The sequence below is a fragment of the Cervus canadensis genome, chromosome 11 (genome assembly GCF_019320065.1).
Source record: "Cervus canadensis isolate Bull #8, Minnesota chromosome 11, ASM1932006v1, whole genome shotgun sequence".
Taxonomy (NCBI): Eukaryota; Metazoa; Chordata; class Mammalia; order Artiodactyla; family Cervidae; genus Cervus; species Cervus canadensis.
Window position 1 is genome coordinate 43574357 of NC_057396.1, and position 26160 is coordinate 43600516.

A 26160-nucleotide genomic window follows, 5' to 3' on the forward strand; every position below is an offset into this window, starting at 1 on the left:
GTTAAAATTAAGGAAAGTAGTTAGCTCAGACATCTTTGATTGGCTGAGTACATAGATATTCTTCAAGTCTGTTTTCCTCTACTTATAAATCCTCTCCTCACATAGCCATCAAATATTATCCTGTGTACCTTTTAAGAACCTGTCTGAAATAAACTCAAAGGAGTACATTCCAGATTATGAGCAGCTCTAGTATTTGTATCTACTCCCACTTCTTTTGTATTTACACTGACACAGTCAAAGGCATCCAGATAATTTCCTAGGAACAAAAATGTCAGAAATAAATTAACAGTCAAGCTTTTTTATTCCTCTAAAGTTATGCAAGTGCCACATAAATATTGAACAAAAAGGTTGACAAAGACCCTTGGAAATCAGCACATTCAGGAAAGTGTTTCTTGCTTCCCTGTAACACACATGACAGTTCACTTAGGTGCCTTCCTCAAACCTCCGGAGTTTCTCCAGGCTACCAGCCCTTCTTTATTCTTTACTATATACTCCCTCATGGTGTTTGGATCAAAGTGCATTCATCATCAAGCATTTACTACAAGTTGTATATTCTGCTATTTCATTGTGTGCATCCATTCCACAAGGTCTAGCTAAAGTTAAACTCCCTAGGAATACAATAGTTTCTCGTCAATTTTATTTTTTCTATCAAATTAGAGTCCTCAGATTACAAATTTTGTGATTGTTTCATAAATCTTATAAAAGAATATTGACAGGCATTTTCTCTTGACCTCATGGTTATTGAGTTTTATGTTTTTTTCTCTTCCTTTCTATATATTTCTTTATAATTATGCTAAATCCAGATTTTATGTATTAGATTTATCTTACATTCAAAATGTCTTTCTCTCTAAAAAACAGTTTGATCACTTCTTCACAGATCTGCTTGGTCTTCACTCAATAGACAATTGGATTCAAGGTGGGAGGCAGCAGCAACTAGAGCTTGGCTATTAAAATGTGGATATGGTGAAGTATGCTGTGTTCCCCAAAGTGATGAAGGCTGGGACATAGGTGATGACAACAGCACATATGTGTGATATACAGGTGCTGAAGTCTTTGTGACGAGCATCTGCAGAAGATAGATTTCCTACAACACGGATAAGTATGGTGTAAGACATAAAAATGCAGAAAATATCAAACTCTCCAATCACCATGGCAACTATGAGACCATAGATGGCATTATTCTTGATGTTGCCACAGGATAGTGTGGCCAGAGACATATGCTCACAACAAGTTTGTGAGCATTCAACAACAAGTGTGTTGAATGAGGTCACCTTTGTAGTAGGGAAGACACTTGATCAGGAAAGTGAATGGTATAAGCAACACATTTCGAGTCAAGGTGACTAGGTCAACTTTGGTAATTATGGTGTTGGTGAGGATGGAATAATATCATGTGTGTGTGTTAGTCGCTCAGTCATGTCTGACTCTTTGCAACCACATGGACTGTAGCCTGCCAGGCTCCTCTGTCCATGGGATTTTCCAGGCAAGAATACTGGAGTGGGTTGCCAGTTCCTTTTCCAGGGGATCTTCCTGACCCAGAGATTGAACCCGGGTCTCCCACATTGCTGGCAAATTCTTTACTATCTGACCTACCAGGGAAGAATAACATAGAGGGTAGCAAATGGTCACATAGCGACACAGAGCCATAAGCATGAGCAAGCCAGACTCCATGTCTGTCAGCATGTGGATGAAAAACATCTGCACAAGTCAGGCATTGAAGTCAATCTCTGAGACGGAGCCAAAAGATACACAATGTATTGGGGACTAATGAAGTGCACCTACTAGCATCTGTAAGAGACAGGAAGGCTAGGAAGTAATACATGGGCCAATGAAGGGCCTCCTCATGGCAGATAAGATAGATAAGCTCACAGTTCCCTATGACAGCAATGATGTACATGAGTCAGAATGGCATTGAGATCCAGATGTGTGCAGGTTCCAGTCCAGGAATCCCATTGAAGATGAAGTATCTTGGTTTCAGGCTGGAGCTTATGACTCCATGCACGATGTTCAACTGCAAAGTATGCTACTTTTGATACCAATAAATATGTCCAATAAAAGAAGATAGTAGTTTTTCAGTCAGAGTCAAAAGATGGATAAGTATTTGCACAATATAAAGTATGTTTAGAGGAAAAATCATCTTTTTGTACCCTGACTGTGCTATTTGATCCTACTGAAGAGTCTTGAGTTTGCTACCAAATAAAAAGAATTCAAACAGTGCAAATATAGTAACAAAGACCTAGTCTTGCTTGGCTTTATACTCTTAACTCTTTCTATAAGCATCTATTCATATTCCTAGGCCATTCACTAGTCCTTGCTTTTGTCTCATCTACCAATTTCCAAATGATGGACTCAGTTTTAACAAAACTGATTCTCTTAAGTCATATAATTTCCCTTCTTCCAAGAAGTCTTTTCTGTTGTGTCCACTGGATCATAGTCGAATTTTGAAAGCACCTAATTATTGCACATGTTTTCCAAGCTGAGCATGATCTCTCTATAATTCTTGATATTCGAAGTCAGAATAATCACGGACAAAATATTTGACTGGCCAAAAAGTTACAAAGATCTACAGCTTAAAAAGCACAGCCATAGACATTTCTATTATATCTCTAATTGTTTCTTGTTGATAAAAGATTTTAGTTTATATTTAACTAATGGCCTTGTTAAACTCTAATTAACTCTCATGTTTTCTATTTATTCTCTTGAATCTATGTGTAGGTAAGCAGGGAATATATATGTATAAGTAATCATATGCTCATGTCTTTTTTGTGTGTTAGTTTTAGCCCCAAAATAGCTATGAAACATTATATTGGATAGGACATAATATTTATTAATAAAGTTGTGTTTTGAAAAAGTTCAGTTCAGTCACTCGGTCGTGTCTGACTCATTGCAACCCCATGGACTGCAACATGCCAGGCTTCCCTATTCTTCATCAACTCCTGGAGCTTGCTCAAACTCATGTCCATTGTGTTGGTGATGCCATCCAACCATCTTATCCTCTGTCATCCCCTTCTCTTCCTGCCTTCAGTCTTTCCCAAAAGAAAGACTTTCCCAGCATCCAGGTCTTTTCCAATGAATCAATTCTTCACATCAGGTGGCCAAAGTATTGGAGTTTCAGCTTCAGCATCAGTCCTTCCAGTGAATATTCAGGACTGATTTCCTTTAAGATGGACTGGTTTGATCTCCTTGCAGTCCAAGGGACTCTCAAGAGTCTTCTCCAACACCACAGTTCAAATGCATAACTTGGGAAAGTTAGAGTTCCAGTTTTCTTCTGTACTCTGGGACACAGATAAAGATTTTTTGATTAATATCAAAAGACTTCAGGAGCCTTCTTTTTTGAGAAAATTCTTCATTTATATTTTTAAACCCTCTTCTTTAGTCTCTTTTGATAACCACCTTGATTATATTGTATTTTATACTGTATATTTTTATCATTTAAAATATTTTATATATTTTCTGTTATATTGTAATCTTCCCCATATCACATACTTTTCCAAAATTCTGATCTTGATTGTGCTCTCTCTCGATCACTCTCTTTCTCCATGAGATTTAGCCTAGAGTGGTCTAGAAGTGCTTTTTTTTAACCATTATTTTAACTGGTGGAAAATTTTTTAAGTAATGATATATAAATAATATCAATATATAAAACAGGATAAAAACAAATTTTTCTAGAAAGAAAAAAGGATTAGAACTGAATTTTCTCAACTGTAAATTCTTTTAGCACTAAGAAAAACCATGGATATTTTGACCACAGGCTGGGACATTTTCAACAAAATATATAAGACCATCACAATTATGTTTAGTATTACTACCATTATTTGGCTCTATAAAAGAATAGAAGGAAAGCCATGCCTGCTGCTGCTGCTGCTAAGGCGCTTCAGTCGTGTCCGACTCTGTGTGACCCCATAGACGGCAGTTCACCAGACTCCGCAGTCCCTGGGATTCCCCAGGTAAGAACACTGGAGTGGGTTGCCATTTCTTTCTCCAGTGCATGAAAGTGAAAAGTGAAAGTGAAGTCGCTCAGTCGTGCCTGACTCTTTGCGACCCCATGGACTGCAGCCTACCAGGCTCCTCCATCCATGGGATTTTCCAGGCAAGAGTACTGGAGTGGGGTGCCATTGCCTTCTCTGAAAGCCATGCCTAGCCATCTCTTAAACCTCTATATTGGTTTCAGGTGTATAGCAGAGTGATTCAGTATATTTACAGGTTATACAGCATTAAACTTTATTGCAAGATGATGACTAGAATTCCCTGTGCTATATAAGATATACTTTGGTGAAAGTCTTACCATTTCCTAAGGAAGATTCCCCTGCCTTTGGAGAGCAGAGAAATTTTTCTATTATTGTACAGAAATATGCTTGTTTGTAATACTATCTTTGGTCCTTGTCATATCAACATCACACAATCTTCTTTCTCTCATGCCTAGCCTACATTTAATTTTCCCCCCATTTCTATTTTCTCTTCATGGCAGTTGACAAATCCCATTGGTTTCAGAAGACCAAAAGTAAGATAATTTAGTCTTCCTTATTCAACCACCCTATGATTCAAATCCCTCCTGTTTAGTAATGTCTGTGTATCACTTGGTTTTTCTTCTGAATCACTCAAACTCAGCCTGATGCCAAGTGTTTTAGAATCCTTATTCATGACTGATCTTGCTCAGAATGACTGTTCTGCATTGGTTAGTAGCTTCTCTGGAGATTTTCCAAGCAAAGGGAGAACATTTTTTTAGAGCTTCACAGGTAGATGCTCTTTAGGTCTCTAATGAGAGAGGAGGTAATTTTAGCTTTGTTGAAACTAAGTCTACCTTTAGAAAATATTTGAAAATGGGGCGGGGGGGGGAACCTCAATAATTACCATCTAATTTTAACATTTTTTCTTTGGTAGGACATGTGAACTGTGTCTAGTATTCACTGATGTATAAACTATAATTATATATGAATTCCCAGAGTGCTTCAATTCCAGCCTTATAATTTTTGCCATAGCTTTATGTACACAGTATGTATGGGGCTCAAAGTTTTCTCAAAAATATTGAATAAACAATAATAATAATATTTTTAAGTCATTAAAAGTAGAAGTCACTGGTTAGAAGAAAATATATGGCAACATATGTAACTGAGAGAAGGTTTCCAAAATACATAAAGGAATCCTATACACCATATGAAAACAATATTCTAAAGTGAAATGGACAAAAGTTTTAGCTTCTACCTGCCTCCTCGGAAAAAAGTATTCAATAACCAAGAATTTAGGAAAGTGTATTCCATTCTCATCATCACCAGGAAAATGCAAATTAAGATCCTATTGTTGATGCTCAGTCAGGTGTGTCCATGTCTTTGTGACTCCATGAACTGAAGCAGGCCAGGCTTCCCTGTCCTTCACTATCTCCTGGAGTTTGCTCAAACTCATGCCCATTCAGTTGATGATGCCATCCAGCCATCTCATCTGCTGTCACCTGCTTCTCCTGTCCTCAATCTTTCCCAGCATCAGGGTCTTTTCCAGTGAATCAGCTCTTTGCATCAGGTGACCAAAGTATCGGAGCTTCAGCTTCACCATCAGTCCTTCCAATGACTATTCAGGTTTGATTTCCTTTAGGATTGACTGGTTTGATCTCTTTGCTGTCCAAGGGACTCTCAAGAGTCTTCTCCAGCATCACGGTCAGAAAGGATCAATTCTTCAGCTCTCAGCCTTCTTTATGGTCCAACTCTCACCTTTGTACATGACTCTTGGAAGAACCATCGCTTTAACTATATGAAACTTTGTCAGTAAAATGATGTGTCTGCTAATGAAATACCACAGTTCTGACAATATCAAGTGCAGGGAAGAATAGAAAGTGACTAGAATTCTCATACTGCTGATGAGAGTTTAAACTAGTGCAACCACCTTGGAATATAGTTGGTGCTATATACCAAAAACTAAGCTAAAAATACCATATGATCCAGAAATCCCACTCTTCGGTTGTAAACCAAAGAAATACACAAATATTTACTGCAAAAGATGTATACAAAAGACATATATGAGAATGTTCACAGGAGTATCATTCACAGGACTTTGCCAAAAAAGTCTTCAAGAGTACAATAAATAATTGCTGTATATTCACAAGTCACAATAATACTTAGGAATGAAAATGATCCAAATAATGCTTCACAAAACAACATGGATAATTTTAAATACAATCACAGAAATTTTTAAAGCTGAGAACTGATCTCACTCTCTTTAGAAACTTGGAGTTGCAAGATAGTACATAATAATTGCATAATAATAATAATAATTGCAAAAATATATCTACATTTCTTTTTCATTCTGTCTCCTCCCATTTATTTCCTTTTCCTTCTCTCTCTCTTTATTCCTCTTCTCTTGTTTCTCTTTTACCATATCTATTTTCTCGTTTGTTTTCTTTACATGTAGCCTATTCCCTGCCTGAATCCGAACTGAATTTTGTTTATAATCATTACTGTAGTGCTAATATTTTTGAACTGTCTATTGTAATCTCTTGAAGTCCTTTTTTTTTGTATGTGACATAGTCTTTGAACTTTCATGTGTGCACCCATATTAACTTTAGATCCATTATTTTCTTTATGGTTTTGAATATTGTTTGTGTTCAGTAATTCTGATCACTGCTTCATTATCCCAAGGAATATTTATTTTATTCTTCATTCTCTGTCCTTTATCTTCTCTCAGCATTATCACCTCATTAAATTTATCTACTGTCTCCTAAAACAACTTATCATGTTTTCTAATTACTAATTTCTAATAATCACTAATTTTAATGCATTGATTTTAATTTTGCAATTTTTTCTTTCCTAATTAAACTTTCTTATTCTCATTTATCATTTTTGTTACTATCCCATTATTTTATTATCTCTCTGTCCAATCTGGCCATCCATTGTATCTCTGTCCTATGGTTTTTTTCCTTCCTTTTTCATAGATTATATAAAATTATTCCCATTTTTGAAAACTGTAGTCCTTTTCATCTAAGTGTGTGTGTGTTAGTTGCTTAGTCGTGTCCGACTCTGTGTGACCCCATGGACTGTAGCCCACCAGGCTGCTTTGTCCATGGGATTCTCCAGGCAAGAATACTGGAGTCGGTTGCCATTTCCTTCTCCAGTAAACATTTTATATACCTACAATAATCTTTTCATTGTCCTACATGCTATATCTTGTCTCTCCTTTATCAGGATATTATTATAGGCTCAATATAATGATTGTCTGTGTTGGTATTGTTTTCCCTTTTTATTCATCTCTAACCAGAGCTAGATTTGTCTATTTTGAGTGTTTTTCAGCAAACATGTAACATTCATATGTATGTTTCTTTCATTCTTATCCTTGTTGTACTTAGACATGGATGGAAGAACAGTATATAGTTTCTTATACCACTGTCAGTTTTTAGCAAAGTTTGATCAGCTTTTCTCTTCTTGAGGAATTGTTCTTCTGCCATGGCTATTAGTGTACAATGTATAAATTCGAGGAGCTTCTTAAATCAAGATTTATCCTATCAATATCCCCCTGTATAGTAATTATTAGTAAAGACTTATGGACTAAATTATTAATGTATATTTCTTGCTACATTTTAATACTTTCTTGTTGTTTAATTGTCTTCTGTACTTGCAGCTTTCCCCAGTCTGTTGAAGGTAGTGTGGTGTGGTGAATTATCTGTGTGGTATGGGGAATTAAGAGAGTTGCGTAAAATGTCAGGATATACACTGATTACTCCACTGTATAGAGAAAATAATTGAATGTAGAGAGAAAGATTACTGCCAGAAAATGTCTTTACTGCAGTAATCTTTGTCTTTTTGATCCATTTATAACAATATGTGTTGCATTAGTGTTTCCAAAAATTATGACAGTTATAATATTTTTTTCTCTATCTTTGGGCTAATGAGCATAGATTTTAGTTCCCCAGAACAGTATGATGATTTAAGATTCTAGGATTAATGCTTATATAACTTTTACACATGAGCAATAGATTATCAATACTGAAGTTATTGGAGTAAAAGTCTTGTATAGGTACTGAATTTTCATCTCTTTCTCTGCTTTTGTGATTTCCCTTTTTATTTCTAAATTTTTTTTTGCTTTTTAGTTTTTCCTCTCTATAATTTCAGAAATATATTTAATCTAGTATTTTTATATATATTTAGAGTGTCAGGGGAAATTATGTTCTTGTTTACATTTACACTATATCCTGGCTGGAAATCATCAAAATATCAACTCAGGATGATCTAGCAGCAAGTATACTAGCATTTTTGGTGTAATATATCTTCAGAAATCTCTATGTTACATATCACAGGGTTCAAAATTTTTAGCAGACATATAGCATACTTTTCTATTTACTTTCAATGATACACTTCAATAATAATAAATGTACATTTAAAATGTGCATTTCACAACTACCTTTCATGATACATGGTTTGGATTGACATTAAAATTCATAAAACTCAGAAAACTTTCATCTAGAACTGCATTTCCTCAGTGTACAGACAGATATAGGTAATGGAAATCAGTATACAATGTATTTTCATGCTTAAGTGCCCAGCAATGATCCAAGTGCAGTTTCCTAGCTTTCCAAATTTTGCAGTTGGTAACAAGGCCTGTTACAAGAACCAAGGGCAATCAGTGTTCGTGAATACTTAGCCATTATGCAAGCTTGCTTTGAGTGATCAGCCTCACCTTGGAGTAAAAAAATCTTGATTTTTTAGCTTTGTGGTAGCTGAACTTAAAGAAAATAAAACTATAAAGTCAGCCAACCCAAATGATTATAGATTTTGCTGGTGAATTTCATCTATTTCCTACTACCACTTCACAATTAGTCTTTGAAATAAGACTAAGTCCATGTCTGCTCCAAAAATCTTCCAGAGTTATCCTTAGGAAATTATTTGTTCTAAATTTCTCTGACTCTATTTCCTTGCTTACCTTCATAGTTTTCATTTAGATCACATTGATTCAAATATTTGAATATTATTCTCCTTAAGAGGGGAAATTCAATACAGCTTATGTAGACATGGGATAGTTTAAAAAACTAAACCCAGTAATACAAAATGATGTGGTAAGAGGAATAGTGAAGTAAATGAAGTCATTAGAATAAGTGAAAGGCCTTATGAAACAGACTCAGATTTCTTTTTCTATGGATTTCCCCTAAGAACAGATGAATCTCCAACACAGGATCAGGAGATCTTTTATTCTTCTATGGTGTACACCCTGTTAGAGGTTAGTTCAGCATACAAATCATTAGGACTCTATGCGACACATTATTTAAAACAGTTTTAAAATTACTGTGGAAGTCCTTTTAGGAAAAAGTCCTCAAATTCAGAGGCATATTGATTTATTTAATTTTAACCATTGATGAGTTTTACAAAAAGGCCAGTTAATATTATAGCAGATATTCAATGAAATAATGAGATCAATTGGTTTAAAATTTCCACTCAAGAATCTCATCTAAAATATCATTTGTCTTTCCTTGCTTTTAAATATTAATGCTTTAATCTATTTCATAGCAAAGATATCTTTCTCCTTAAAAAGTAACGTGATGACTCCTTCCCGGATCTGCTTGGTCTTGACTCCATATACAATTGGGTTCAGGGTAGGAGGCAACATCAAATAGAGATTAGCAATTATGATATGGACATGAGGAGGAATGTTTTTTTCCCCAAAGCGGTGAGTAAAAATGGTGAATAAGGCTGGAACATATGTAATGACAATAGCACATATGTGAGACGTACAGGTGCTGAAGGCTTTGTGACGAGCATCTGCGGAAGACAGACTCACCACTGCTCGCAAGATCAGAGTGTAAGACATGGAAATACAGAACATATCAAAGCCCCCAATCAGGAGGGCTGCCAAGAGACCATAGATGGCATTGACCTTGAAATTGCCACAGGACACCTTGGCCACAGACATGTGGTCACAGTACGTGTGGGGGATGAAGTTGCCTCGACAATAGGGCAGGCGCTTGGTAAGGAAAGTGAATGGAAAGATGAGCATCACACCCCTCAGGAAAGTGGCAAGACCAGCCCTGGCAATGACAGCACTGGTGAGGATGGTGGCATAGCGTAAGGGGTAGCAGATGGCCACATAGCGGTCCAGCGCCATGAGCATGAGCACCCCAGACTCCATCCCAGTCAACATGTGGACAAAAAACATCTGAGCCAGGCAGCCATTGAAGTCAATCTCCTTAAGGTTGAACCAGAATATGCACAGCATGTTGGGTACCGTGGTGGTGCCCAGGGTGACGTCCGTGAAGGAGAGCAGGGCCAGAAAGTAGTACATGGGGCGATGCAGGGCCTCCTCATGGCCGATGAGGTAGATGAGTCCACAGTTGCCCACAACAGCAATGACGTACATGAAGCAGAATGGCAGGGAGATCCAGATGTGTGCAGCTTCCAGCCCAGGAACACCATTCAAGATAAAGAATTCTGGTGTCAGGCTGGAGATATTGGCTCCAGACATGATGCTTGACATGTGGGGGGCATTTTATATTCTTTGTCAGCAATTGCTCTCTGTACAGGAGAGAGAGGTGGGTTTAGAGACCAAATATGAGAATGGTTTGTGCAATGATACCAATGAAAGCCATGAACACTCATCTTGTTAGGATAATCAGGATGGTTTCTTATTTCCTCAGCTCTAGCAAAAGAATCTTTGAACTATGTTATCTAAAAATAAACAGTAGAGTCTTACTTTGCTTAATGTCCAGCAGCAAACTTTCTGCTTAGAAAGTTAGAAAGGATACTTTCTACTATCCTTACTGTCTCTATCTCTTACAGTTGTTGCCTTGAAGATTATTAGGAAGGCAAGTTATCTATGCAAAATTGTTCTGGATATCTTGCTAATAATAATATACTTAGAAACAATACAATTTTTGAATTAGTAAGGATTTAATATGATTGGCATTCAAACTCTGATGTCAATATCATGCTTTTCCATGTTGTGAAAATTCAGGTGTTCTTGAGAAGGAAAAAAAAACACTATTTACATTTCTAAATCATTAATAAGTTTTATGGCATTTTGGTAAAATTTTTAAGAAATTTTTGAATTTATTCAGATACAGAATTCTTTTCCTTTGGCTTCTCTGTACCTAAAATAAAATCTTTATTTTTAATACAAACTAACACTCAAGAAACCCTTGGATTTCTGGAGATTATTGATTGCCTATACTGCTGTAATTTAAACAGTATTTCATTATAACTCAACAGGTAATCAGAACAACAGACAATACCATATCTTTCAATTGCTATTTCTTTTACGGCAGTAGAAATGACTGAAAGATATTTGAAGAAATGTATATATTCAGGGATATTTGAGAAAAAATGAAGGTTCCAAATGGTTAAAATTGTTCTTTTATTTGAAAAAAGAAAATGATGCTTAAGCTGTGGCATAAACCTGAGTTCTCATGTTGCAAAGTCAGCGTCAAACACACCCATCATTCAGCAGACTTAAGTAGATACTTGTAGTGTGATGGCATGTATTACATGGCAGTGAAGCTACAAGGTACAGATTCTTTTCACCTAAATATTCAAAAAATTGCCATTGTGTCCACTTCTACTGACCAGGCTACAGAGAAACCACAACGAAAAGAAGAAATACAAAGGAATACAAGTTTCAGAGGCTCATGGTCTCTGCTTCCTAATCTGACTTAATCTTGTGTGAACCATCTCTTATAAAAAAGCCTCTCCCAAACCTCTCTTGAAATGTCACCACCTGGAGAAATTATCATTTCATGGACCTGGATTAGAAACACTAAAGATAAAAATCTCCAGTGTCCACCATCTTTTATGTATACACCAAGGGGAAATGAATAAAGTGGAAATGAGGTTAAGTCTAGCCAACCATAAAGACAAAAAACCGTTGTCTCTTAAGAAGTGAAAGGGAAAGAGAAATACATTACTTCATGCTAATATTGTCTTTTGGTAATTGTGCCCATATTCTTAGCCATTGTATTATTATCCAGTAATATCTCTATCTTTTTCAAATGGCTATTTTTTAAAATTACCCAAACTTACCTCAGTGTTAGGCACAAACAAGTTCTTATTCATGGCTGAGAATCCTTAGTTTTTCAAAACCTGGGCTGGCATCTTCTTACATAGGAATTTTAGTTTCCCTGGAGAATCTTCAGCAAGATATCCCAGGTGATTGACTCTCCACAATTAGATGTCTCAGAAGAATCTGAAAGAGAATGAACTTTGGGTTTATGGTACTAGAGAGACATTTAGATACTTTTGAATAGAAAAAGGAACAACAAAAGCAAAAACATGTTAAAGTTTAATGCTTTATTCTCAAGTGAGGAATATGACCACCAAGACTGGTGGAGACAAATGTCATTTAAAATTTTCTTCTCTTATTGCAAAATAAATATATTTTTAATGTAGAAAAATCTAAAAAGAATCTATAGAAACTTGGAAAATCACTTGTAATCGTAATGAAGTAATAGCCACTTAAAAATGCTTTTTCTATTTGTCCAATAATTTTGGAATTACTATGTATAATATTCTCCTTCACATCAACTTCAGACTGCATGAAGTTTTGCACTTTTTCCCCTATTTAATATAATGTGCATTTCTCATGTCATTCTATATGCCTTGCAACTGAAATTTTAGACCTAAATTTTCCACCCAATAATTGAAGCAAAATTAAACATTTTATTACTCTTGAATATTTAAATTGTTTCTAATTTTTGCTATCAAAGAGAATTATTTTATGGATATCCTAATCTGTTTGTATTGTTGATTTTCCCCCTCTTAGAATTATTAGAAATAGATTTTGAAATTTGTGGAATAAAAAGGCATAGACAGTTCAATTATGTTGATAAAAGTTGGAAAAATCATCTTCATAAAAAATCATCTTCATATGGGACTTTCACTCCCATACACAATTAGTATGCTATCCCTCTAAAGTACTAAGTTTTATATGTTTGCTCTCTTTTCCCCAACTGAATTTGTGAGAACACTCTGTCTTTGATATTTTAGCTTGACTTAAAATTAACTTTATTAGTAGTGACTATGAACTTTCTTTTCAAGTGTTTTTTGGTCAGTTGTTTTTCTAATATTTTGAATTATTCATGCTTCTCCTTATCCATCTCAGTAGAGGTGTTGGCTTTGATTTTATCATTTGCTGGGCACTTTCAGTACTAAAATAAGAACACATTTTCTGTCATAGTTTGCAACCATTTTCAAAGGAAGTATTGTCACTAAACTGGTCTGGAATCCACTTGCCAGATGCACAGCAAATCAATCTACTGACAATGACTTGTGGTGAGGGAAAGTATAGGATTTATTGCAGGTCACCAAGCAAGGAAAAGAGGAAAAACCCGCCTGTCAATGTTGGAGGTGTAAGAGATACAGATTCAATCCCTGGGTCTGGAAGATCCCCTGGAGGAGGGAATGGCAATCTATTCTAGTATTTTTGCCTGGAGAGTCTCTTGTACATAAGATCCTGGCGGGTTGTAGTCCACAGGGTTACAGAGTCGGATACTACTGGGACAACTTAGCATATACACATGAATGCATGCTCAAAAGATCCAAACCTCTCCTTGTCTTTTAGGGAAGTGTTTTCAAAGACAGTGAGAAGAATAGAATCGTAAGACGTGTGATCAGTTTTGCACAATTCTCTGATTGGTCGGTGAGGATATATCAAGGTGAAGTTTCAGGAATCAACATCGTCTTCTGACTACAACCAGTCTGGTGTCTGTGTGATTGTGGTGAGCAGTCTCCATTGGTAGGACTCTGGTTTTTGCAAAGCAACTGAGGAATGCACAGGAGACCTTTACCTGTATCTTTCAAAGGGAACTGGGAGTTTTAACACTTTACGGCTGACATTGTTTAAGCTATTATTACTTTTCTTGTCTGACTGCCTTTACTTTGTACTTTGCCTCTACATTCCCTTACTTCTCTAATGTTAATTCCTTGTGCTTTCTCTTTGGAATTTGGAGAAGGACTAGGAGACTAAAGCTTTTTCTAGAAACAAGAAGCAGGGGAACACAGAGGGGTCTTGTCACTGAGAAGATCCCTTGAGGTCCTGCCCAGTTTCAATTCCCTCTTTTCTTTGATGCGCCTCCATCCTGAGGGGAACAGATGTGGTGACGGCTCTGGCTACTTTCTGATGAATGGGGTCAAAGTCAATTTTTCAGGAGTAGAGGAACGATAATCATTGACTTTCATTTCAAAGAATTCTCAAGTCCTAGACTTGGCATCAACATTTTCCATTATGAAGACATTACTCCTTTTTGACTTCTTTGTCAAGGCACCTAGACAATCATTTGAAAATTAGCAGATGCATTACAATGAAGATGATGATCAAGACCCATCTTTGTAGAATTCCTGAGAAAATCCTCCCATCCCAGACAGCAACCAGGAAGATAAATCTTGGAGTGGGTCCTCTTTTCATTCATCTTGTAACCAAGTAGCCTTTTGAAATAATCTATTCATTAGACTTTCAACTTCTCCTGAGGTATTTGTATATGTACAGCCTGTGGCAAGTACACATACCCCTCTGTGTTTGGTCAAAATGAAATCCAAGGAAATTCTGTTATCAAGGACCACCCGAGCCAAAGAATCTAGAAACACATGTTGGGGCATAATGCTTTTTGGGCAATCTGTCCAATTGTGGTAGACAGATTGCTTATCATATCTATCGATATATTGACATGCACTCTAGCAATTGTGATGAGGATACCAAGAATATTTTGTCCTACCATCCTACCAACATCTTCTTAAGGTGTATGCTATTTCTAGGAAGAGATGTAAGGCTTTCTGAGCTGTGCACCAAAAAAAAAAAAAAAAAAAAGAGAGAGAGAAAATATTCAGTATCAGCAGGACTCTTCATGTTGCCAGCTCTCTAGGCAGTAGTATAACTACCCTTGTGTCAATGAGTCACTTCCTATACTACAGACAAAAATATAACTGGCCGGGGCCCTCAAGTTATCCTTACAATTGTGGTGTCATTAATGCCTTCATTTTTAGATAGTACAGAGATTGCCTTATGAAGCCAAATTTTCCATATTCCATTACATGATATCCAATCTGTTTGACTTTCTGGCATAACCTGTCATCATTTCTACTTTTTGTACATGGATCAATTGTGCATTAGGGGTAGGTGACACAATTTTTCATGTGAAATGCAAGGGATTGCAAGGGACCAGTAATCACCTTTTCTTCAGTGGAGATTATTTCAGATAAGTTGAGACAGGGGGCCAGACATTCTGAAGTTCCCTGGTTAATTAAACCTGGAAAGAGAATTTTCATGGAAGAAGATTATAAGAAGTCTTAAATTCTAACACTGCATCAAAACTGACTATTGGGACCACTGAAGGGAGACACTGCCTATGGAAGGTCTGGGGAATTCTATGGTAATCCAACAATCACTTCAACTTTCCCCTCTGTCTACACTTTGTGACAGTTTGATTTAAGATATCAATATTTTCCTTCTAGGAAATCGCAGACCAGGTGGGTTAAGACAGAAAAAGGAGAGAAAAAACCATTGTCATTTTAATAGCAACTTTCAAAGTTATCTATTACTAACAGATCTAGCTAGGTACCAAACATTTCTAAGAAAATTAGATAGGCCCATAGTCAAGCAAGGGAACACTGATAGGTCAGAAAAATGCTCCAGTCAATCACAGATGTTACTATGAAAAGCCACAATCAATACATTACTTATTTAAGATACTTTAAAATTTTTCAATCTGAGTCCTAGTCCAGGTTCACAAGACTATCAATTTTGAGCCAGTGTGATGGCCATTTTTCCAGTACTTGTTGAAGGCTGTGGAGCTGCAGTCAGGTCAGAAGCTGACTTTACTTAAGTGTGGTGGACCCACAGCTTAATTCCTGCTAATATGACAGAAAAATGAGTTTTTAGCACAATCTAATAAGGTTCCACCCATCAGGTCTGGAAATGATTCTCCACATGTGCCCCTTTCGAGGTTTTAGGAGCATCCAGTCCCTAGTATAATGCAGTGAAGAGGGACATTCAGGGAGCTTTCCTTATTAGCAAATGTATGAAGTGCATTCAGAACCACCTCCAGGTTTGTATGTACCTCACAGTGTCTAGTTCCCTACCCTCTGATCAGATGTTTGAACCCTTAAATGCTCAGAATAGGAAAAGGGTTTCTTATAAGAAATTTCATAAGAATTCAGTTGGAAATTGTTTCTAGGAGCCACTCTAATTCTGAGTAGTGCAACTGCTGCTGCTGCTGCTAAGTCGCTTCAGTCGTGTCCAATTCTGTGCTACCCCATAGACGACAGCCCACCAGGCTCCTCCGTCCATGGTATTCTCCAGACAAGAGTACTGGAGTGGGTCGCCAGTGCCTTCTCCGAGTAGTGCAACTAGCAGCACTTTATATTAAGCTAAATTAGTCTCTGGACAGATTTTTGCTATGGTCTTCTTCAAAGTATGGTTCATCATCTCTGTCTTTCCAGCTGATTGATGCCTCTATGATTCACGTAAAGTCCACTTTATTTCCAGTTATTTAGATAATTCTGATATCACATTGGCAACAAAGGCTTACTCCTGTTATCATTCTGGATTGAACCAGGGAAATTTACCCAAATCTGATTATTGTTTCTTTGAGCAGAGCCTTTACTATTTCACTCCAATGGGGAAATGCCTCTATCCAGGTTGTGAAAATATCCATCATCACCAGTAAATAGCAGAAATGGAAATTCCCCTTATCTTTAGACAGAACTGTAGAATCTATTTGCCAGCCCTTTCCTGGTCATTCTCCTCTAGCTTGGATCCTCATGCAAGGTGAGACAACCAGGCCTTGAAGTTGCTTTCTTTTTTCTTCTTTGCATTTTTTAATTAATTAATTTAATTGGAGGTTAATTACTTTACAGTATTGTGGTGGTTTTTGCCATACATTGACATGAATCAGCCAAAGGTATACATGTGTCCCCCATCCCAAACCCCCCTTCCACCTCCCTCCCCATCCCAGCCCTCTGGATTGTCCCATGCACCAGCTTTGCCTGCCCTATTTCATGCATGAACTTGGACTGGCCATCTATTTCACATATGATAATATACATATGTTGAAGTTGCTTTTTTGCATAGATCATGCATTTTTGTACCTCCTTCTGAATTGTTTTGCTCAATATAATGTTGAGTACACTGGAGAGTGTTCTATTTTCTTTATCTCTACATCTACACATGTGATAAGTTACGTGTGATTGGTTAAAATGTTCTCAAGATTCTGTAGGAGTAAGGCAACTTTCACTACACTTGGTATCATCTTGCAATTTCATTCCCCTAACTTTCCCTTGGTAATAATATTCCATAGATGAACAGGAAATGTGATTTAACTAAATTGAAATATGACTGGGAGCTGCTTGTACCCAATACCTTGGTTCTAGATCTAATCAAATTGTGTGAAGTTGATGTGGAAAGATTGGACCATTTGCACCAAGCCCACTGAGGTCTGCCTCACAACTCCTATCCTCTCCAGACAGGAGATGTGATTTGAAATTCCATCCACCTTTTTATCTTGTCCTCACCTCTCCTCTCCCTTTCTTCCCCCTCCATCTCTAACTACCCCCTCCCATGAACACTGAGTAGAATTTTCTTCCATCACTATCTGCTTCATAATTGTCTAAGAATTTGTCAATGACTCTGGTCTCCTGGCTTTAATTCAGTGGTGAGTCTTAGTTTTCCCAATTATGTTGTTCTTCATTTCTTTCTGTGAAACTCATTTTTAATTTTGAAATGGGGAAGATGATATAAAGTTAATTGGAGATTGTTACTTGAGTGCGTCAAAGTTTTCATTCACTAAGTTTTATTTTTCCAGGTTTTTGTGTTCTGCTCTGCCTTTATTGTGGCTGTCACCTCTCATACACTCTTCCCACAGCATACGCCTATTTACATTATGGTATTTAAATTTAAGTATTCCAATATTCACCCAGCTGGCTGTTTATATTTCTCATATTCCTCAACTATCAAATGAGAGGGACTTTCCACAGGGTGCTAATGGTAAAGAATCCACCTGCCAATGCAGGAGACACAGGAGATGTGGGTTTGATCCCTGGGTCAGAAAGTTCCCCATGAGCACAAAATGGCACCTCACTCCAGTATTCTTGCCTGGAAAATTATGCTGTAGTTTTGAAATAAATGTTTCAAACATCATTATAATACATGATAAAATATATGTGTTTAAAACTGACAGTAGGGAAAAGTGCTGTTTTGGTATGGTTTAAAAGAGAATACTTTATGAGTAAAATTTTCCAAATCCAAAAACACAATTTCAAGAGAGAACAACTTTACTGATTATTAGCTTACAAGTAGCATTACAGAGAAGCACTTTTGTATTGATAATATATTTTTAAAATTCAGGTTTTTCTTCCAAGCAGGAAAATCATCTTGCAAAAATATGTCAAGTTGTAAACATATTTCATAATCATTTGACTATGTATAATATGATATTGGGCTTCCCTCGTAGCTCAGTCTGCAAAGAATCTGCCTGAAATGCAGAGACCTGAGTTCAATTCCAGGGTCAGGAAGATCCCTTGTAGAAGGAAATGGCAACCCACTCCAGCATTCTTGCCTAGAGAATCCCATGGACAGAGGAGCCTGGAAGGCTAGTCTATGGGGTCACAAGAGTCGGACACAACTTAGTTACTAAACCCCCAATATGATATTAAAATTTGTTCTTCATATTAACAGACTATAGAAGAATATGGGGCTCCCCAGGTGGCCCAGTGGTAAAGAATCTGCCAACCAATGCAAGAGTCCTTCTGCCAATGTAGAAGACTCAAGCATCTTGGGTTCAATTCTTGATTCAGGAAGATCCCCTGAAGGAGGGAATGGCAACCCACTCAAGTACTCTTGCCTGGAAAATTCCATGGATGAAGGAGACTGGCAGGCTGCAGTCCATGGGATCACAGAGCTGGACATGACTGAGCACACACAAACACACACATAGAAGAATATACTCTTAATCAATATCACTAATTTCTCTATTTCTTTATATGATTCATTCTGTGTCCATTCCAGAAAGTCTAAATAAAGTTAAAGTCTGTGAGAATATAATTATTTCCTGTTAATTTTTTCTATAAAATTTAGGTCTCAGAGTAGAAATTTTGTGATTTTATCATAAATCTTTGAGCAGAATACTGACAGGTAATTTTTCTGATCTCATGGCTGATGAATTTTACATTTATTCTCTTCTTTTACTTACTTTTATTGATTTTTGTACTAAATACAGAATTCTATATCATAGACTTATCTCACACTCAAAATGTCTTTCTCTCTAAAAAGCAATTTGATCACCCTTTCAATTGGATTCAAGGTGGGAGGCAGCAATAGGTCGAGACTTGCTATTAAAATGTGGACATGGTGAGGTATGTTGCGTCCCCCAAAATGGTGAGTAAAGAAATTGAAGAAGGCTGGGACATAGGTGATGACAATAGCACAAATGTGTGATGTCCAGGTACTGAAGCCTTTGTGACGAGTGTCTGCAGAGGACAGATTTACTACAACATGGAGAGTCATGGTGTAAGACAGGGAAATACAGATGATATCAGACCCTCCATTCAATACGGCAGTTTTGAGATCATAGATGGCATTAATCTTGATATTGCCACAGGATAATTTGGCCAGGGACCTGGTCACAAAGGTGTGTTGAACAAGGTTTGCCCCTACAATAGGGAAGATGCTTGATAAGGAAAGTGAATGGTATCACCATCAACACACTTCAAGTCAAGGTGACAAGGCCAACCTTGCTAATTGTGGTGTTGGTGAGGATGGTAGAATAGTGTAGAGGGTAGCAAATGGCCACAGAGTGATCCAGAGTCATAAGCATGAGCACGCCAGAATCCATGCCTGTCAGCATGTGGATGAAAAACATCTGCACAAGTCAGGCATTAAAGTCAATCTCTTTGAGGCTGAGCCGAAAGATATACAACATATTGGGAACAAATGAAGTGCACCCACTAATATCTATAAGGGGCAGTAAGGCTAGGAAGTAGAACATGGGCAGATGCAGAGCTTCCTTATGGCTGATAATGTACATGAGCTCACAGTTCCCCACGACAGCAATAATGTACATGAAGCAGAATGGCAAGGAGATCCAAATGTGTGCAACTTCTAGCCCAGGAATCTCGTTGAGGATGAAGTATTTAGGTGTTGGCTGGAGCTGTTGACTCTGTGCATGATGGTCAATGGCAAGGCATGTTACTTTTGCTTCTAATGAATATGTCCTGTACAAGAGACAGTAGTAGATTGTTTTCAGTCAGAGACAAAAGACAAATGAATATTTTTCACAACATAAATAATACATTTTGGTGAAAATTAGCTTTTTACACCCAGACTGTGTTGTTTGATCTTGCTGAGGGGTCTTGAGTCTGTTACTGAATCAAAAGAATGCATAGTGCAAGCATAGCAAAGACCTGGTCTTTCTTACTTTCATACTGTAAGCTCTTTCTCTATGTTCCCAGTCATATTGCCAGACCATTCACTAGTACTTGCTTCTGTCCCATTGATCAGTTTCCAGATAATGGACCCTGCTTTAATAACACCGGTTCTATCAACTTCTCGTATAATTTCCCTTCTTCCAAAAAGTCCTTCAAGGTATGTCCGCTGGATTATAGTCATTTAAATTGTGTGAGAATTTACTCATTGCACACATATATTATGAAGTGAACATTATCTACAAGTCTGGATATTCCAAGTTAGAATAATCAGGGACTAAAATTTGGCAGGCTTAAAATTACATAATAAATTGCAATGTACAATGCACAACCATATGCATTTTCCATTAAAGGTCTAATTGTTTCTTCTTGATAAACGTGAAAGATTTTCTTTTGACATTTAATCAGTGATATTTTAATCTATAATTATTAATAGTTCTTGTGGAGTCTATTGATTCTCTTAAATCTCTGAGTAGGTAAAGAAGAAATATATATGTATAAATAATCATACTTAAATTTTTGTATTTATTATTTTTAGCCCTTAATAAATATGAAGAATGATGTTTAATAGGGTAAAATATTTATTAATCAATTTACTTAGCTTTCCACCTCTTTTCTGTGTTCTGAGACATGGATACAGCTTGAAAGCTTTTGATTAAAATCATGACTTCAGGGTCTTTCAAAATTTTTTTGCAAAAATATTTTTGCTATATTTTTAAAAGCTCTTGCTTAAGTTTGTATTAGATTATAAAATTGATTCATTCACTAAATCAGCTATCTATTATATATTTTCTTTCATTAAGGATTATTATATATATGTTCTATTATATTTTAATCTCCCCCATATAATAGATGTTAAAAGTTCTAATTTTGATTGTTACCATTCTCTTTTTCTCTTGCTCTCTCTTTGAGATTTTGTCTAGGGGTTTCCATGTAAGTATGTGTCTTGTTTTAATCTTTATCTTTAATCAGTGGAAAAATTTTTAAATTATGTTGAATAAATTATATCAATACATTAAAAAAGATAAAAGCAAAGCTTTCCAGAAAATAGGAGCAAGTTAAAACTGAAAACTTTTAAAAGCAATTTTCTCAACTGTAAATTTTTTACTGTTCAGAAGAGTAAAACCATGGAGATTTTTACCACAACCTGGAACATTATCAGCAAAATATATTGTACCACTACAATTATTATTAGTATCATTACCATTATTTTGTTTTGTAAAATGCATGTAAGTAAAGTCATCTCTGGTTATCCCTTAAACCTTCAGTATCTTTACATTTCAGATCAAAAGCCAACATCCTTATTTTATTTACAAAATCCTACACAATTAGGACCCCTTTAAATCTCTGAATATATCTCTCATTACTTATATTCCTTCAATCCATCCATACTTACTTACTGGAGGTTTCTCAAGTTCAACAAATGTGCACAACCTGGGGCGTTTCCAGTTTTCATTTTCATTGCGTGCTAAGTTCTTTCTCAGGCAATATCAGCATATACCCTTCATAATTCCAGATCTCTGGTTACCGTCAATGCCAATCTAAAGCTTTTCCTTACTTCACAGTTTAAAGTTGCAACCCCCAGACCCTTGCTAATACATGCCTTGTGTATTATACTTACACACCCTAGGGGCATACATGGGTTTTGCAGGAAGTGCAGTGGTAAAGAATCCGCCTGCAGGAGATGCAAGAGACCCGGGTTTGATCCCTGGGTTGGAAGAGCCTCTGGAGTCGGAAATGGCAATTCACTCCAGTATTCTTGCCTGGAAAATTCCATGGACAGAGGAGCCTAAGAGTCGGACATAACTGAGCACACACAGAAAGGCATACATATGTTGAATGGGAAAAGTTATAAGAAATTAGACTTGAGTTTGGTAATATTGGTCATTCATGTTGATATAAATTTTAGATAGATAACAGGATAACTGTCATCAGATGTATTCAATCAAAAGGAGAATTAGACAGTTCATGAATGTGATTGTCAGGAAGTTGGGATAGATGGTCACTGGAATTCCTTCCAACTCTTGTACTAATTAATTTTTTTGGCAAAGACTTCCCACTTTCTCAGTAACACTCTTACACTTATGGAGCACAGACAAGTTTTCCTATTATTGTACAGAAATGTGCTTACATGTAATATTATCTCTTTGGTCCTTGTTATATTATCATCATACAGTCTTTTTCCTCTAGTACCTAAATTATTTTTAATTCTCCCCACATTTTGCTTTATCTTCATGATTATTTGCAAATCCCTTTGGCTTCAAATATAAAGAGAGAATTTAGTCTTCCTTATTTGCCTACCCTCTGATTCAAATCCCCCCTATTTAGCAATATCTGTGCTTCTTATGTATTTTTTCTTGAGTCACCCAATCTCACTCTGAGTTTGGGTGGTTTGCCACATGTTTCTAAATCTCTATTTAAAAATTGCTCAGTAATATTGTGCTGCATTAGTTTAGAAAGCCTCTATAAAACACTTCCCTGGGGATTTTCCAAGCAAAAGGAACAAATTTGTTTGTAGGTTCCCAGAGAAATGTTCCCACAGGTTTCTAATGAGAAAGGAGGTAAATTTAGCTTTGTTGAAACTAGATCTACATTTAGAAAATATTTGAGCAGAGGGGAAAATCTCAATAACTACCTTTAAATTTTAACAACTTTTCTCTGGTGGGGTGTATGGACAGTACCTGATATTCAATGAAGTATAAATCTGGATTTATTAATATATCTGACTTCCTAGAGTGATTTAATTCCAGCTTCAGAACTTTGGTTATAGCTTTATCTATATAGCACTTATGGGGTTCAAAGCTTTCTCAAAAATATTGAGTGAACAATTTCAGAATTTTATGGGATTAAAGACTTGTTAAAATTTATTTTATGTACTAAGGTTGTATGTTCATTTGAAACACTACAGTCTTGTTCAGTTGTCAAGTCGTGTCCAACTCTTTGAGACCCCATGGACTGCATGCACCACTCCAGGCTTCCCTGTCCTTCACCATCTCCTAGAGCTTGCTCAAACTGATGTCCAATGAGTCAGTCATGCCATCCAACCATCTTATCCTCTATCACCCCCTTCTTATCCCAGACTCTTTAAATGCATTCTTTTCATTCCTGCTCATCTCTACCTCTCTACAACATTCTTTAACATTTCAATATCATTTAGCAGATCTTGATCAAATCTAAGTAATCATAGAAGACTGAAATTCTCCCAACAGTGAAGGAATTTCTGGGTACATGTAGCAGAGTACATCATGACCACAATTTAATATCATACCTGGGGTTTGTAGAAGTAAGTGCAGGCTAATGGAGGGTGAAAACGGGAAGTAATCTGGCACAACAGTATACCTTTCTTCTAGAACAGGAAGCGACAAGAGGCAGACACACATAAATTGAGATTTTTGGTTGGCAGTGAAAAAATTCACTTTTTACAACACGTTAAAAAAAAAAAAAGAAACAACTCTCACCACAGATCTCCTGGCCAGAGTGAAAGTTTTCAATTATAAGAGATTTCGTGAAGCATGGCTTCATTCCAGAACAGATAGCTATGATACACGAAAAGTCTAGAAGCAAACCTTCCGTTGATATATGCTGAGTTACAATATTGATTGCATTAGGTAAAGTAATATTTAAATAAAGTAAATAATAATCTATCAGATGGCATGTATACTCCCTAGTTTCTAAGCTCTGCAAAGTAATTCTTCAAGGAAGAAAATCTTGAATGAAAGCATATCTGCTTAAAGTCTGTTTTGCTTGTTCTGGTTAAAATGATATTAAGCAAGTATGTGTACTTATAAATATTATGCATGTATTTTAACATATTATATGCTTATGAAATAAATAATGTATAGGCATGAAAGTTTAAATGAAGCCTGTTTTTCTACATGTGGTTTATAGTTTGTACAACAGTTGACAGGGTATAATAGTGTGTGCCAAGATGTCTAGTAAAGATAATTCTTCTATGTTTATGAGTGAATATGAAAGTGAAGTGGGCTTCCCAGGGGTGCTACTGGTAAAGAACCCACCTGCCAATGCAGGAGACTTAAGTGATGGAAGTTCAATTCCTGGGTTGGGAAGATCCCCTGATAGAGGGCATGGCAACGCACTCCAGTATTCTTGCCTGGAGAGTCCCATGGCCAGAAGAGCCCGGCAGGCTACAGTCTACAGTCCATGGGGTTGCACCGAGCTGGACACGACTGAAGCGACGTGGTCCTAGCACGACATGGCTCGGCACATACAAGTGAAGAAACGGACAAGAGGTCGAATTGATAAGAGGAAATTAGAAAATTCTTTGGTTTTTCTCATCATATAACTGAAAATATGTAATATTAAGTAAATGAGATTAAATGAATATGAAAAGGTCAAAAATTTATGTTAATATTCTGTTCCTTCCTTTGCGAAAGCCTCTCTGAGTTAAGCTTAGTCCAAACTACCACTTAATAAACATGAAAAATTTTCAAAAGGTTCTCCTCAGATCCTGTTAGGAAAAGGTTCCCTGATATAAAGGACATATAAGGTGATTTTTGTAGGAATAATAGTAAGGATCAAAATAGTTATGACACAGTAGCAGGCAGAAAGCTGATGTGTAAAATTCAGTGCAATGCAGTGTGAATAAGTCTTTGGTGATTGATGCGCGTGCTTTGTTGCTTCAGTTGTGTTCAACTCCTTGAGACTCTATGGATTGTACCTGCCAGGATCTTCTGTCCAAGGGATTCTCCAGGCAAGAATACTTAAGTGGGTTTCCATGTCCTCCTCCAGGGGATCTTCCCGACCCAGGGATCAAACCTGGGTCTCCTGTGTCTTCTTTATCACAGGTGGATTCTTTACCTCTGAGTCACTGGGGAAGCCCTCCTGAACTTAAATCCTTCTATTTCATTTAATGGCTCTATGAATTATGTTGTTCATTATCACCTATAAACTCCTATTGGTATCAAACCAATTTAATCCCTATATCATTATAATAATAGTATATATCTCAAAATCATGTTTCAAATTTTAAATGATATAATTAATCTAAAGATAATGGGTTTTTACTTTACTCTGTAATATCAAGAACAACATTGATTAATGTTCAAACACTAATTAAGTCTCTTATTTCTGGGATAAACTCCAATGTGCTATATATAATTTTCCTTTTCATGTATTGCAAGGTTCAATTTTTAATATTAGTATCTCATTTGAGATTTTTACATCTGCATTCATAAGGTACACTGGTCTCTAAATTTTCTTCCTTATAATAAGTTGTTAAGGTTTTAATATTGAGGCTCTGTGGCTTCATTAAACAACTTTGGAAGTGTTGCAAATTGTTTCTCTGAAAGAGTTTATTTTGTATACATGTGTGTGCGTATATAATTAAATGCATTAAATATGTGGAATATCCAAGTGTCTATCAACAGATAAATGCATAAATAAAGTGTGAGGTGTATAGGTTAATACTCAGCCATCAAAAATGAGACTTTGCTTTTTTGCTTTTTGCCATAACATGGATGGATCTGGAGGATATTGTACTTAATAACTCAGACAAAGAAAGATGAAACATGTATGTTATCACTTTTATGTGGAATCTAAGAAATAAAACAAAAGAATAAATACAGCATAACAGAAACAGACTCACAGATATAGAGAACAAACTATTGGCTCTCATGACAAAAGAGGTGGTGGGGGGAAAGGGCAAGATAGGGATAGGGATTAAGAGGTCCAAACTAGTATGTATAGTATAGTATAGTATAGTATAGTATAGTATAGTATAGTATGTATAGACAGAGGAGCCTGGCATGCTACAGTTCATCGGGTCACTGAG

At 36.5% G+C, this 26160-nt stretch overlaps 1 protein-coding gene and 2 pseudogenes across 1 annotated transcript; all 3 read right to left on the reverse strand.

Annotated features, from left to right (window-relative positions):
* Positions 1–819: 819 nt before the first annotated feature.
* Positions 820–8904, reverse strand: LOC122449261 (annotated as a pseudogene).
* Positions 8905–9468: 564 nt separating this feature from the next.
* On the reverse strand, positions 9469–10431 carry LOC122450099 (olfactory receptor 52N2-like). Its single transcript, XM_043482252.1, has one exon. The coding sequence runs from the start codon at positions 10429–10431 to the stop codon at positions 9469–9471; it is 963 nt and encodes a 320-aa protein (XP_043338187.1).
* Positions 10432–19182: 8751 nt separating this feature from the next.
* On the reverse strand, positions 19183–20112 carry LOC122449262 (annotated as a pseudogene).
* Between the last annotated feature and the right edge of the window lie 6048 nt (positions 20113–26160).

What these genes read in the sequence shown, in the direction of transcription:
- LOC122450099 (XM_043482252.1), bottom strand. Translation starts at nt 10,431, where the DNA reads ATGTCTGGAGCCAATATCTCCAGCCTGACACCAGAATTCTTTATCTTG.